A 15,391-nucleotide genomic window follows, 5' to 3' on the forward strand; every position below is an offset into this window, starting at 1 on the left:
GTAGTTACAGCTCCACACGTCGGCGCTGCCGCGCACTTTTGAACACACCGACAGGCTCAAGGACTGGACAACCTTCTCTTGTACAAACTTATGCAGGGCTGGTACTGCCTTCTTCGCTAATAAATGACGGCTTGGGACTCTCCACCTCGGCTCGGCACAAGCCATCAATTCCCTGAAAGGTGCAGAGTCCACCACTTGAAAAGGGAGGGACTGCAACATCAGCAACTTGGACAGGAGCACATTCAACTTCTGCGCCGTTGGATGAGTGGGCGCATACTGTTGTCTCTTGGACATGGCTTCACCGATGGCTTTGTGGTAAGCCTCATGGGTAGGGGTAGTATAGTCAGGGTTTTGCACCCCATGTGCAAGACATCCTAAAAATGGCAAGGAAACCGTGCATGCACTTCAGCCACTCGTACACCGCCAAGCACACTTTGCTTAGTCTGATTTGCGACTTTGCCACACGTTGGAATTCCACCCTCCATATGTTGGACAGACTATACGAACAAAGAAAAGCCATCACCGATTTCTTGATGATTCAAGCAGATAGGTGTACTCCCCTGTGTAACTTCAATGTGAACCAGTGGCAGCTCATACGTGACACCTGCCGTTTGCTGAGGCCCTTTGAGGAAGCCACATTATTTGTAAGTCGCCTGGATTACGGGATGAACAACGTCATTCCACCGCTTCATCTACTACAAGATGTGTTGGAAACGATGGCTGGTCAGGGCAATGGAGACGTTGCGCCTACATCTCACAGCCACATGAGCCCTGTGGGGGCTGAACTGGAGGAAGAGGAGGAGGGGGAGGGGCACAGTTTAGGTTTCACGAGATGGGCGGTGTTTCTAGTCTTCGGACAGGAGAGGAGGAGCAGGAGCAGCTGGAGGGTTATGAGGAAGGCGAGACAGAGGACCCAGACACACCATGGCAGTATGCAGTGGAGATGGAGGCAGGTAGTCCCTCCGAGCACTTGCACAAATGGCACGATGTATGCTGAGTTGCTTGCGTAGTGACCACCGAATTGTCACCATTCGTCAGCGGGATGACTTCTGGCTCCCCACCTTATTGAACCCTCGCTACCGGCACAAAATGGGGGCCTTTTTTATACCCAATGAGAGGGAGGACAAACTGACATACTACAGAGACATCCTACGTAGTCAGTTGGCCGATGCCTATCGGCGCCATCGTCCATCCTCTCGCAGATCTGACTCGGGGGGCCCTCTGCGCTCACCTTCCACTGCCACGGCTGCTGGGGAGGGGAGGGGTGGCAGGAGCAGTAACAGCTCAATCAGCAGCAGCCTGAGTCTACAGTCGCTGATGAGTAGCTTTCTTCACCCGCATAGTGAAGCAACTCATCAGCAGCAGGTAGACATGGAGCAGGACCTGAACCAGCAGGTGGTGGCATACCTTGACATGGCCATGCCAACAAACCTTGAAGATCTGCTGGACTTCTGGGCAGCCAAACTTGATTTGTGGCCTCCCTGGAAAAGCTGTCCTGCCCGGCCAGTAGTGTGCCATCAGAGCGGGTGTTTAGTGTGTCGGGGGCCATAGTCACCCCATGGAGAACTCGTCTGTCCATGAAAAATGTGGAGAGACTGACCTTTGTGAAGATGGATCAGGGATGGATCAGCCAGGATTTCCACCCACCAATGCCAGATGCCTCAGAGTAGATTGACCATGGTGCCACACCAACATTTCCCAAATGTGGATAGTGCCAAACAGATTTAAGGTGCTGCTCCCCAGTTACAGACATTCCTCCTCATCAGACCACAAGTAAGTATTGAGGATATGCATTAGCTAAAAAAAAAATTTGAAATCAAACAAAAGGAAAGGTGCAAAAAACCCCATGTGCCACCTACACCACCAAGTATTGATGTGATGGAAAAAAAACTCTAAAAAGTGGAAGGGAACAACGTATGGTCCATTGTAACTGGTGGGGGTAAAGACTTCCCCTGTAAGGCCCTACTCTCGCCCTATTAATTCCCTTCTTGGCAAGTGTTACTCACCCTAAAATGGGTGTCCCTCCCTATTTCCGAACCTCTCCCTATTTCCAAGTACAAACACTGCCATTTCCCAGGGTTTTTAGGTAGAAAAAAGAGTTTCCTGTGTGGGGCCACCCTTTTTAGGGTGAGTAACACTTGCCAAGAAGGGAATTAATAGGGCAAGAGTAGGGCCATAAAGGGGAGGTTTTTACCCCCACCTGCTACATTTGACCTTACGTTGTTCCCTTCCACCTTTGAGAGGTCTTTGCATCACATCAATACTTGGTGGTGTAGGTGGCACATGGTTTTTTTTGCACCTTTCCTTTTGTTTGATAAAAAAAAACATTGGGTCCATATATTTTATCCTAAGAATATTATTTAAAAAGTTAAGGTTTATGTAATGCGTATCCTCAATACTTACTTGTGCACACTAACACTTTTGCAAAAGAGACCGTTTTCTTCTGCCAACCTGCCTCATCTACTATTCTGATCCTGCCACCCGCCTGATGTCTCACATCTGATGCCAAGTTCTCCTTTTCACCCACCGTAGTCACCGGGTACTGGTATTGCCACCCACCGTACCACTCTGTCAACGGGTCACTTTCAGGAGTCCTGATGCTTCTACCACCTCCAGCTTGTCTCACTCTGCCACCATATGTTCTCCTTGTGCTGATGCCGCCTCCAGGCTGTCTCTTTCTGCCACCATATGTTCTCCTCATGCTTACGTCACCTCCCGGCTGTCTCATTCTGAAACTACATGGTCTCCTCATGCTTCCGCCACCTCCAGGCTATGTCATTCAGCCACTATATGGTCTCCTCATGCTGCCGCCGACTACAGGTTGTGTCAATCAGCCACTATATGGTCTCCTCATGCTTCTGCCACCTCCAGGCTGTGTCACCGTACCGCCACGTGGTCTCCTCATGCTGCTGGAACATTAAATAAAACTTTTTAAGGTTCATCTATTTGAAATCTTCAATTTAAATTTAAAGAAATATCTTTAATCTTTTCAATTGTGAGGCCCTATGGTCTCGTCAGGCTATTGCCAACTCCAGGCTGTGTCATTCACCCACTATATGGTCTCCTCATCTGCCGCCACCTCCAGGCTATGTCATTCAGCCACTATAAGGTCTCCTCATCTGCTGCCACCTCCAGGCTATGTCATTCAGCCACTATAAGGTCTCCTCATCTGCTGCCACCTCCAGGCTGTGTCATTCACCCACTATATGGTCTCCTCATCTGCCGCCACCTCCAGGATGTGCCATTCAGCCACTATATGGTCTCCTCTTGCCAGGGCCATCTTTAATTTCGATTGGACCCTGGACAAGCAATTTTTTTGCCCCTCAACCCCCCCCGGCTGACCGACTGAACGACACGCACTAACAGACATACACTTACAGACAGATACCCTTACAGACACACTCACCTGGCCGTCCGTGGTTTCTTCTTTCCTGCGGCGGCGGGGACTGACGTGTGACGACGCTTATGCCCTCCTCTGTGGGTTTGTGGAGGAATGTCATTTCTGTGACGTCCCCCGTCAGTCCCGGGCCGCAGGTTTACTGTCTTAAAGGCCGCAGCACCACTTTAGAACACTGTACAATGACACAGCCTGGAGGTGGCAGCAGATGAGGAGACCATATAGCGGCACCACTTTAGAACAGTGAGCCACAGCTAGGGTTGCCACCATTCTTGGAGAAAAAAAACGGCCATGCTAATTTGCATAATTAATTATATACGCGTGATATCACAGGAAGCTCCGCCCATGTCCCGTCATGTACCAGCCCAGCAACGGCAAATTAATCCCTCAGCCTCTGGAGTCTGGGAGGAGCCGCTGGGAGAAGGTGACTTAACCCTTCCACGACTGGCCACCGTATGTATACGCTGCAGCAATGCAGCCTGTCTATGAAGCGAGCTCAAGAGCGGAGCAAGCTTCATACTGGCTAATACTGGACATCACGCAGGGTTCCTATCAGCTAAAGGATGTGTGGAGGGTCCCTACCTGCCTCATTCCCATCCAATGGGCGCTCCAATAAGGCAGGCAGCCTCAGTAGTCTGTAGTAATGGAGCGCCGATAACACTGATCAGTGTCTGCGATCACAAGATTGTCATAACTACAACTCCCCACATGTCCATACAGCCTTTGGATCTCTTGGCATGCTGGGAGTTGTAGTTTAGAAATAACTGGAGACACAGTGTTTAGAAAACACTGCCGTATGGGGACCAAAAAATTGTTGAAAAAAATGTAAAAAAACAAAAAAGGCAATAAATGTGGAAAAGCCCCTCCCCTAATAAAAGCTTAAATTCCACAAAGAAGTAAACAAAAATAAACAAACATTTGGTATCGCTGCGTGCATAACTGTCCAAACTATTAAAATATAAGAAACCCCACGGTCAATGGCATAAACCTTACAAAAATTAAAATCACGGCGCAAAAAATGAGCCGTCACATATACCCCATATGCAGAAAAACGAAAAGTTACAGGGGTCAGAAGAGGTCAAGTTTAAACATCCTAATTTTGGTGCATGTAGGTTATATATATATATATATGTCAACCACAACTACAAGTCCCAGCAGTCTGTGGCCATCAGGGCGTGTCACAGGGGGGATGGGGGGGGGGGGGGTACTGAAATGGTACAGAGGGATCAGATGGAGGCAATTAAAATGGCACGAGGGGGTGGGGGGGGGACAATTAAAATGGCACAGGAGGATCACGGGGGCGGGGGGATTGAAATGTATCACCTGTTTGTAAGTATAATACGGTATAATCTGTCGGTGTGTGCAGTGTAATAAAGTATAATACGGTATAATCTGTCGGTATGTGCGGTGTAATAAAGTAAAATACGGTATAATCTGTCGGTACGTGCGGTGTAATAAAGTATAATACGGTATAATCTGTCGGTATGTGCGGTGTAATAAAGTAAAATACGGTATAATCTGTCGGTACGTGCGGTGTAATAAAGTAAAATACGGTATAATCTGTCGGTACGTGCGGTGTAATAAAGTATAATACGGTATAATCTGTCGGTATGTGCGGTGTAATAAAGTATAATGCGGTATAATCTGTCAGTACGTGCGGTGTAATAAAGTATAATACGGTATAATCTGTCGGTATGTGCGGTGTAATAAAGTATAATGTGGTATAATCTGTCAGTACGTGCGGTGTAATAAAGTATAATACGGTATAATCTGTCGGTATGTGCGGTGTAATAAAGTATAATGCGGTATAATCTGTCAGTACGTGCGGTGTAATAAAGTATAATACGGTATAATCTGTCGGTACGTGCGGTGTAATAAAGTATAATACGGTATAATCTGTCGGTACGTGCAGTGTAATAAAGTATAATACGGTATAATCTGTCGGTACGTGCGGTGTAATAAAGTATAATACGGTATAATCTGTCGGTACGTGCGGTGTAATAAAGTATAATACGGTATAATCTGTCGGTATGTGCGGTGTAATAAAGTATAATACGGTATAATCTGTCGGTATGTGCGGTGTAATAAAGTATAATACGGTATAATCTGTCGGTACGTGCGGTGTAATAAAGTATAATACGGTATAATCTGTCAGTACGTGCGGTGTAATAAAGTATAATACGGTATAATCTGTCGGTATGTGCGGTGTAATAAAGTATAATGCGGTATAATCTGTCAGTACGTGCGGTGTAATAAAGTATAATACGGTATAATCTGTCGGTACGTGCGGTGTAATAAAGTATAATACGGTATAATCTGTCGGTACGTGCAGTGTAATAAAGTATAATACGGTATAATCTGTCGGTACGTGCGGTGTAATAAAGTATAATACGGTATAATCTGTCGGTACGTGCGGTGTAATAAAGTATAATACGGTATAATCTGTCGGTATGTGCGGTGTAATAAAGTATAATACGGTATAATCTGTCGGTATGTGCGGTGTAATAAAGTATAATACGGTATAATCTGTCGGTACGTGCGGTGTAATAAAGTATAATACGGTATAATCTGTCGGTACGTGCGGTGTAATAAAGTATAATACGGTATAATCGGTCAGTATGTGCGGTGTAATAAAGTATAATACAGTATAATCTGTCGGTACGTGCGGTGTAATAAAGTATAATACGGTATAATCTGTCGCTACGTGCGGTGTAATAAAGTATAATACGGTATAATCTGTCGCTACGTGCGGTGTGATAAAGTATAATACGGTATAATCTGTCGGTATGTGCGTTGTAATAAAGTATAATACGGTATAATCTGTCAGTACGTGCGGTGTAATAAAGTATAATACGGTATAATCTGTCGGTACGTGCGGTGTAATAAAGTATAATACGGTATAATCGGTCAGTATGTGCGGTGTAATAAAGTATAATACAGTATAATCTGTCGGTACGTGCGGTGTAATAAAGTATAATACGGTATAATCTGTCGCTACGTGCGGTGTAATAAAGTATAATACGGTATAATCTGTCGCTACGTGCGGTGTGATAAAGTATAATACGGTATAATCTGTCGGTATGTGCGTTGTAATAAAGTATAATACGGTATAATCTGTCAGTACGTGCGGTGTAATAAAGTATAATACGGTATAATCTGTCGGTACGTGCGGTGTAATAAAGTATAATACAGTATAATCTGTCGGTATGTGCGGTGTAATAAAGTATAATACGGTATAATCTGTCGGTACGTGCGGTGTAATAAAGTATAATACGGTATAATCTGTCGGTACGTGCGGTGTAATAAAGTATAATACGGTATAATCTGTCGGTACGTGCGGTGTAATAAAGTATAATACGGTATAATCTGTCGGTACGTGCGGTGTAATAAAGTATAATACGGTATATTATGTCAGCGTGTTCTTATATCTTTTATTGGCTATTGCCGCCCCCTGCTGGCCATGGCCAGGATAACAGACTATTTTCCTCCCGTATGTATCATCTTATACAGTCCTGCTATGGTCTTACGTATCCGTAGATAAAAAATAAGAATTAATCTGGTCCGTAGAAGGTCTTCAGATGAGGTAACCCCCCCCCCCCCCCCCCCCCCGATGAACAACAACACCCAGCAGGAAGCTGACAGAGGCCCAAGTTAAGCTCGTGTGCCCTGTTTCTACCTCTGCATACACTGGAGTATTATGGATGGATAAGGGTTAACATTTTGCTCTTTGCTGCCACCCAGTGATATATATATATATATATATATATATATATATATATATATATATATGTGTGTAAGAATGAATGGCATGCTGTTTTGCAACATCTGGAGGGCCACAGTTTGAGACCACTGGCCTAGACACTAACCAGCATTAGTTAAAAGTACCACAAGCAAGTTACACTGCATCCTCTGCAGGTTGCTGTGCACAGTCTGATATAGTGTTATATGTCTCTTCTGTCCTCTGCAGGTTGCTGTGTACAGTCTGATATAGTGTTATACGTCTCTCCTCTGCAGGTTGCTGTGCACAGTCTGATATAGTGTTATATGTCTCTTCTGTCCTCTGCAGGTTGCTGTGTACAGTCTGATATAGTGTTATATGTCTCTTCTCTCCTCTGCAGGTTGCTGTGTACAGTCTGATATAGTGTTATACGTCTCTCCTCTGCAGGTTGCTGTGCACAGTCTGATATAGTATTATATGTCTCTTCTGTCCTCTGCAGGTTGCTGTGTACAGTCTGATATAGTGTTATATCTCTTCTCTCCTCTGCATGTTGCTGTGTACAGTCTGATATAGTGTTATACATCTCTTCTGTCCTCTGCAGGTTGCTGTGTACAGTCTGATATAGTGTTACACGTCACTTCTGTCCTTTGCAGGTTGCTGTGTACAGTCTGATATAGTGTTATATGTCTCTTTTGTCCTCTGCAGGTTGCTTTGTACAGTCTGATATAGTGTTATACATCTCTTCTGTCCTCTGCAGGTTGCTTTGTACAGTCTGATATAGTGTTATATGTCTCTTCTCTCCTCTGCAGGTTGCTGTGTACAGTCTGATATAGTGTTATACGTCTCTCCTCTGCAGGTTGCTGTGCACAGTCTGATATAGTGTTATACGTCTCTTCTCTCCTCTGCAGGTTGTTGTGTACAGTCTGATATAGTGTTATATGTCTCTTCTCTCCTCTGCAGGTTGCTGTGTACAGTCTGATATAGTGTTATACGTCTCTCCTCTGCAGGTTGCTGTGCACAGTCTGATATAGTATTATATGTCTCTTCTGTCCTCTGCAGGTTGCTGTGTACAGTCTGATATAGTGTTATATCTCTTCTCTCCTCTGCATGTTGCTGTGTACAGTCTGATATAGTGTTATACATCTCTTCTCTCCTCTGCAGATTGCTGTTTACTGTCTGATAGTCTGATATAGTATTATATGTCTCTTCTGTCCTCTGCAGGTTGCTGTGTACAGTCTGATATAGTGTTACACGTCACTTCTGTCCTTTGCAGGTTGCTGTGTACAGTCTGATATAGTGTTATACGTCTCTTCTGTCCTCTGCAGGTTGCTGTGTACAGTCTGATGTAGTGTTATACACCTATTCTCTCCTCTGCAGGTTGCTTTGTACAGTCTGATATAGTGTTATACATCTCTTCTGTCCTCTGCAGGTTGCTGTGTACAGTCTGATGTAGTGTTATACACCTATTCTCTCCTCTGCAGGTTGCTGTGTACAGTCTGATATAGTGTTATATGTCTCTTCTGTCCTCTGCAGGTTGCTGTGTACAGTCTGATATAGTGTTATACGTCTCTCCTCTGCAGGTTGCTGTGCACAGTCTGATATAGTATTATATGTCTCTTCTGTCCTCTGCAGGTTGCTGTGTACAGTCTGATATAGTGTTACACGTCACTTCTGTCCTTTGCAGGTTGCTGTGTACAGTCTGATATAGTGTTATATGTCTCTTTTGTCCTCTGCAGGTTGCTTTGTACAGTCTAATATAGTGTTATACATCTCTTCTGTCCTCTGCAGGTTGCTTTGTACAGTCTGATATAGTGTTATATGTCTCTTCTGTCCTCTGCAGGTTGCTGTGTACAGTCTGATATAGTGTTACACGTCACTTCTGTCCTTTGCAGGTTGCTGTGTACAGTCTGATATAGTGTTATACGTCTCTCCTCTGCAGGTTGCTTTGTACAGTCTGATATAGTGTTATACATCTCTTCTGTCCTCTGCAGGTTGCTGTGTACAGTCTGATGTAGTGTTATACACCTATTCTCTCCTCTGCAGGTTGCTGTGTACAGTCTGATATAGTGTTATATGTCTCTTCTCTCCTCTGCAGGTTGCTGTGTACAGTCTGATATAGTGTTATACGTCTCTCCTCTGCAGGTTGCTGTGCACAGTCTGATATAGTATTATATGTCTCTTCTGTCCTCTGCAGGTTGCTGTGTACAGTCTGATATAGTGTTACACGTCACTTCTGTCCTTTGCAGGTTGCTGTATACAGTCTGATATAGTGTTATACGTCTCTTTCGTCCTCTGCAGGTTGCTGTGTACAGTCTGATATAGTGTTACATTTCTTCTGTCCTCTGCAGGTTGCTGTGTACAGTCTGATATAGTGTTATACATCTCTTCTGTCCTCTGCAGGTTGCTGTGTACAGTCTGATATAGTGTTACACGTCACTTCTGTCCTTTGCAGGTTGCTGTGTACAGTCTGATATAGTGTTATATGTCTCTTTTGTCCTCTGCAGGTTGCTTTGTACAGTCTGATATAGTGTTATACATCTCTTCTGTCCTTTGCAGGTTGCTGTGTACAGTCTGATATAGTGTTATATGTCTCTTCTCTCCTCTGCAGGTTGCTGTGTACAGTCTGATATAGTGTTATACGTCTCTCCTCTGCAGGTTGCTGTGCACAGTCTGATATAGTGTTATACGTCTCTTCTCTCCTCTGCAGGTTGTTGTGTACAGTCTGATATAGTGTTATATGTCTCTTCTCTCCTCTGCAGGTTGCTGTGTACAGTCTGATATAGTGTTATACGTCTCTCCTCTGCAGGTTGCTGTGCACAGTCTGATATAGTATTATATGTCTCTTCTGTCCTCTGCAGGTTGCTGTGTACAGTCTGATATCGTGTTATATCTCTTCTCTCCTCTGCATGTTGCTGTGTACAGTCTGATGTAGTGTTATACACCTATTCTCTCCTCTGCAGGTTGCTGTGTACAGTCTGATATAGTGTTATATGTCTCTTCTCTCCTCTGCAGGTTGCTGTGTACAGTCTGATATAGTGTTATACATCTCTTCTGTCCTCTGCAGGTTGCTTTGTACAGTCTGATATAGTGTTATATGTCTCTTCTGTCCTCTGCAGGTTGCTGTGTACAGTCTGATATAGTGTTACACGTCACTTCTGTCCTTTGCAGGTTGCTGTGTACAGTCTGATATAGTGTTATACGTCTCTCCTCTGCAGGTTGCTTTGTACAGTCTGATGTAGTGTTATACACCTATTCTCTCCTCTGCAGGTTGCTGTGTACAGTCTGATATAGTGTTATATGTCTCTTCTCTCCTCTGCAGGTTGCTGTGTACAGTCTGATATAGTGTTATACGTCTCTCCTCTGCAGGTTGCTTTGTACAGTCTGATATAGTGTTATACATCTCTTCTGTCCTCTGCAGGTTGCTGTGTACAGTCTGATGTAGTGTTATACACCTATTCTCTCCTCTGCAGGTTGCTGTGTACAGTCTGATATAGTGTTATATGTCTCTTCTCTCCTCTGCAGGTTGCTGTGTACAGTCTGATATAGTGTTATACGTCTCTCCTCTGCAGGTTGCTGTGCACAGTCTGATATAGTATTATATGTCTCTTCTGTCCTCTGCAGGTTGCTTTGTAAAGTCTGATATAGTGTTACACGTCACTTCTGTCCTTTGCAGGTTGCTGTGTACAGTCTGATATAGTGTTATACGTCTCTTTCGTCCTCTGCAGGTTGCTGTGTACAGTCTGATATAGTGTTACATTTCTTCTGTCCTCTGCAGGTTGCTGTGTACAGTCTGATGTAGTGTTATACACCTATTCTCTCCTCTGCAGGTTGCTGTGTACAGTCTGATATAGTGTTATATGTCTCTTCTCTTCTCTGCAGGTTGCTGTGTACAGTCTGATATAGTGTTATACGTCTCTCCTCTGCAGGTTGCTTTGTACAGTCTGATATAGTGTTATACATCTCTTCTGTCCTCTGCAGGTTGCTGTGTACAGTCTGATGTAGTGTTATACACCTATTCTCTCCTCTGCAGGTTGCTGTGTACAGTCTGATGTAGTGTTATACACCTATTCTTTCCTCTGCAGGTTGCTGTGTACAGTCTGATATAGTGTTATACGTCTCTTCTCTCCTCTGCAGGTTGCTTTGTACAGTCTGATATAGTGGTACATTTCTTCTGTCCTCTGCAGGTTGCTGTGTACAGTCTGATGTAGTGTTATACACCTATTCTCTCCTCTGCAGGTTGCTGTGTACAGTCTGATATAGTGTTATATGTCTCTTCTCTCCTCTGCAGGTTGCTGTGTACAGTCTGATATAGTGTTATACGTCTCTCCTCTGCAGGTTGCTTTGTACAGTCTGATATAGTGTTATACATCTCTTCTGTCCTCTGCAGGTTGCTGTGTACAGTCTGATGTAGTGTTATACACCTATTCTCTCCTCTGCAGGTTGCTGTGTACAGTCTGATATAGTGTTATATGTCTCTTCTCTCCTCTGCAGGTTGCTGTGTACAGTCTGATATAGTGTTATACATCTCTTCTGTCCTCTGCAGGTTGCTGTGTACAGTCTGATGTAGTGTTATACACCTATTCTCTCCTCTGCAGGTTGCTGTGTACAGTCTGATATAGTGTTATACGTCTCTCCTCTGCAGGTTGCTGTGCCTTTTGGTGCTTTCCTTGCCTGCAGTGTAGCACAGTCAGTGATTTCGGAGAGTGCTCTTGCCTCCCCCTCTTGGATCCGTGTCTGATGGGGTATGTTGGGTGTAGCGGAGTTTGTCCCCCCATAACAATGGCGACCAGGGCAGCGGTGCGGGAGAGATACAAGATTCCGGTATGTTTCTTATAGGGGTCTCGGGCGATTTCATTGTATAATAGGATAACCCCCCTTTATGTCTTTTTTTAGGGGTCCATCTGTGATGACTGTATCACCTCCTGTTGCTGCTATTCCTGTACTTGGTGTCAGATCGCCCGAGAGATCAAGGTCCGGAACCAGTCATCCACAATCACCACGGCCCAGACCACCCTGATCAGTAACGTTCCCATGATCCCTCAGGCTCACGGCTACAGCCCCATTGTGGAATATTAATTCAGTCCCAGCAGCACCATCACCCCCATTATCTGCTCCAACCTGCTGTACTCTCATCTGTATACACAACACTGCCACCCCTCCCCTACATTATATAGAGTCCATCACCATCCTATATGTCTTTTGTAATAAACAAAACATTCTAAAAGCTGTGTGTGGTCAATTCTCTGCGTATTTAGGAAGATCTTCTCCTACAGCCGGACATGACATCAGGACCCCGAGAACCATAACACTCAGCCGCAGGTCATAGGGAGAATGCTATGAGGACCCCGAGAACCCTCAGCCCCAGGTTATAGGGTGAATGCTATCAGGACCCAGAGAACCATAACACTCAGCCCCAGGTTATAGGGAGAATGCTATCAGGACCCCAAGAACCATAACACTCAGCCCCAGGTTATAGGGAGAATGCTTTCAGAACCCTGAGAACCATAACACTCAGCCTCAGGTTATAGGGAGAGCACTATCAGGACCCCAAGAACCATAACACTCAGCCCCAGGTTATAGGGAGAATGCTATCAGGACCCCAAGAACCATAACACTCAGCCCCAGGTTATAGGGAGAATGCTTTCAGAACCCCGAGAACCATAACACTCAGCCTCAGGTTATAGGGAGAGCACTATCAGGACCCCAAGAACCATAACACTCAGCCCCAGGTTATAGGGAGAATGCTATCAGGACCCCAAGAACCATAACACTCAGCCCCAGGTTATAGGGAGAATGCTATCAGGACCCCAAGAACCATAACACTCAGCCCCAGGTTATAGGGGAGAACGCTTTCAGAACCCTGAGAACCATAACACTCAGCCTCAGGTAATAGGGAGAATGCTATCAGGACCTCAAGAACCATAACACTCAGCCTCAGGCAATAAGGAGAATGCTATCAGGACCCCAAGAACCATAAAACTCAGCCCCAGGTTATAAGGAGAACGCTATCAGGGACCCGAGAACCATAACACTCAGCCCCAGGTTATAGAGAGAACACTATCAGGACCCCGAGAACCATAACACTCAGCCCCAGGTTATAGGGAGAACGCTATCAGGACACCAAGAACCATAACACTCAGCCCCAGGTTATAGGGAGAACGCTTTCAGAACCCTGAGAACCGTAACACTCAGCCTCAGGTAATAGGGAGAATGCTATCAGGACCCCAAGAACCATAACACTCAGCCTCAGGTAATAGGGAGAATGCTATCAGGACCTCAAGAACCATAACACTCAGCCTCAGGTAATAGGAGAATGCTATCAGGACCTCAAGAACCATAACACTCAGCCTCAGGTTATAAGGAGAAAGCTATCAGGGACCCGAGAACCATACCACTCAGCCCCAGGTTATAGGGAGAATGCTATGCTTTGTCACATGTGGGCAGGGTAACAGTGCATTCCTGCCACTCAGGACCCCAGTCCCTGTCTATTGCATAGTCACCCAAAACGGCGACTTCACATCTAGAAGACAGTCCCTACTCTGACTAAGTGCAGGGACATTTAAGGTCGAAGCAACAAACAATACAGTAAAGGTCAGGAGGCACAGTCAGGACACAATTTACTAATATGCACAGGATACTAAACCCAGAGGGAGACAAACAAACCGAAAGGATAGTCAGCAGGCCAGATAAAAAAGCCAAGAGGACAACAGAAGTACCAAATCCTATATAGCAAAGGGTTAACCAAATGTCACAGCCGAATATCCAGGAGGGGAATCCAGCTGCCGTGGGCAGCCATCCACAGGTCCATGGGCAGCCATCCACAGGTCCATGGGCAGCCATCCACAGGTCCATGGGCAGCCATCCACAGGTCCATGGGCAGCCATCCACAGGTCCAGGGGCAGCCATCCACAGGTCCATGGGCAGCCATCCACAGGTCCAGGGGCAGCCATCCATCCACAGGTCCAGGGGCAGCCATCCATCCACAGGTCCAGGGGCAGCCATCCACAGGTCCATGGGCAGCCATCCACAGGTCCATGGGGCAGCCATCCACAGGTCCATGGGCAGCCATCCACAGGTCCATGGGCAGCCATCCACAGGTCCATGGGCAGCCATCCACAGGTCCATGGGCAGCCATCCACAGGTCCAGGGGCAGCCATCCATCCACAGGTCCAGGGGCAGCCATCCATCCACAGGTCCAGGGGCAGCCATCCATCCACTGGTCCAGGGGCAGCCATCCATCCACTGGTCCAGGGGCAGCCATCCATCCACAGGTCCAGGGGCAGCCATCCATCCACAGGTCCAGGGGCAGCCATCCATCCACAGGTCCAGGGGCAGCCATCCATCCACAGGTCCAGGGGCAGCCATCCACAGGTCCATGGGCAGCCATCCACAGGTCCATGGGCAGCCATCCACAGGTCCATGGGCAGCCCTCCACAGGTCCATGGGCAGCCCTCCACAGGTCCATGGGCAGCCCTCCACAGGTCCATGGGCAGCCCTCCACAGGTCCATGGGCAGCCCTCCACAGGTCCATGGGCAGCCCTCCACAGGTCCATGGGCAGCCCTCCACAGGTCCATGGGCAGCCATCCACAGGTCCATGGGCAGCCATCCACAGGTCCATGGGCAGCCCTCCACAGGTCCATGGGCAGCCCTCCACAGGTCCATGGGCAGCCCTCCACAGGTCCATGGGCAGCCTTCCACAGGTCCATGGGCAGCCATCCACAGGTCCATGGGCAGCCATCCACAGGTCCAGGGGCAGCCATCCATCCACAGGTCCAGGGGCAGCCATCCATCCACAGGTCCAGGGGCAGCCATCCACAGGTCCATGGGCAGCAATCCACAGGTCCATGGGCCGCCATCCACAGGTCCATGGGCAGCCATCCACAGGTCCATGGGCAGCCATCCACAGGTCCATGGGCAGCCATCCACAGGTCCATGGGCAGCCATCCACAGGTCCATGGGCAGCCATCCACAGGTCCATGGGCAGCCATCCACAGGTCCAGGGGCAGCCATCCACAGGTCCATGGGCAGACATCCACAGGTCCAGGGGAAGCCATCCACAGGTCCAGGGGAAGCCATCCACAGGTCCATGGGCAGCCATCCACAGATCCAGGGGCAGCCATCCACAGGTCCAGGGGCAGCCATCCACAGGTCCAGGGGCAGCCATTCCACAGGACCATGGGCAGCCATCCACAGGTCCAGGGGCAGCAATCCACAGGTCCATGGGCCGCCATCCACAGGTCCATGGGCAGCCATCCACAGGTCCATGGGCAGCCAT

General features: G+C 47.0%; 1 protein-coding gene across 1 annotated transcript in view; it reads left to right on the top strand.

Annotated features, from left to right (window-relative positions):
* Positions 1-12,334, top strand: part of LOC130308084 (placenta-specific gene 8 protein-like) — a 44,278-nt gene extending 31,944 nt beyond the window's left edge. Inside the window, exons 3-4 of the mRNA XM_056552230.1 lie at positions 11,758-11,936; positions 12,009-12,334. Coding sequence (XP_056408205.1) covers positions 11,758-11,936; positions 12,009-12,191 — 362 coding nt within the window. The 3' untranslated portion in view covers positions 12,192-12,334. The remainder of the gene's footprint in view (positions 1-11,757; positions 11,937-12,008) is intronic.
* The last annotated feature ends 3,057 nt before the right edge of the window (positions 12,335-15,391 follow it).

Source organism: Hyla sarda, unplaced genomic scaffold (genome assembly GCF_029499605.1).
Source record: "Hyla sarda isolate aHylSar1 unplaced genomic scaffold, aHylSar1.hap1 scaffold_146, whole genome shotgun sequence".
NCBI classification, from domain to species: Eukaryota; Metazoa; Chordata; class Amphibia; order Anura; family Hylidae; genus Hyla; species Hyla sarda.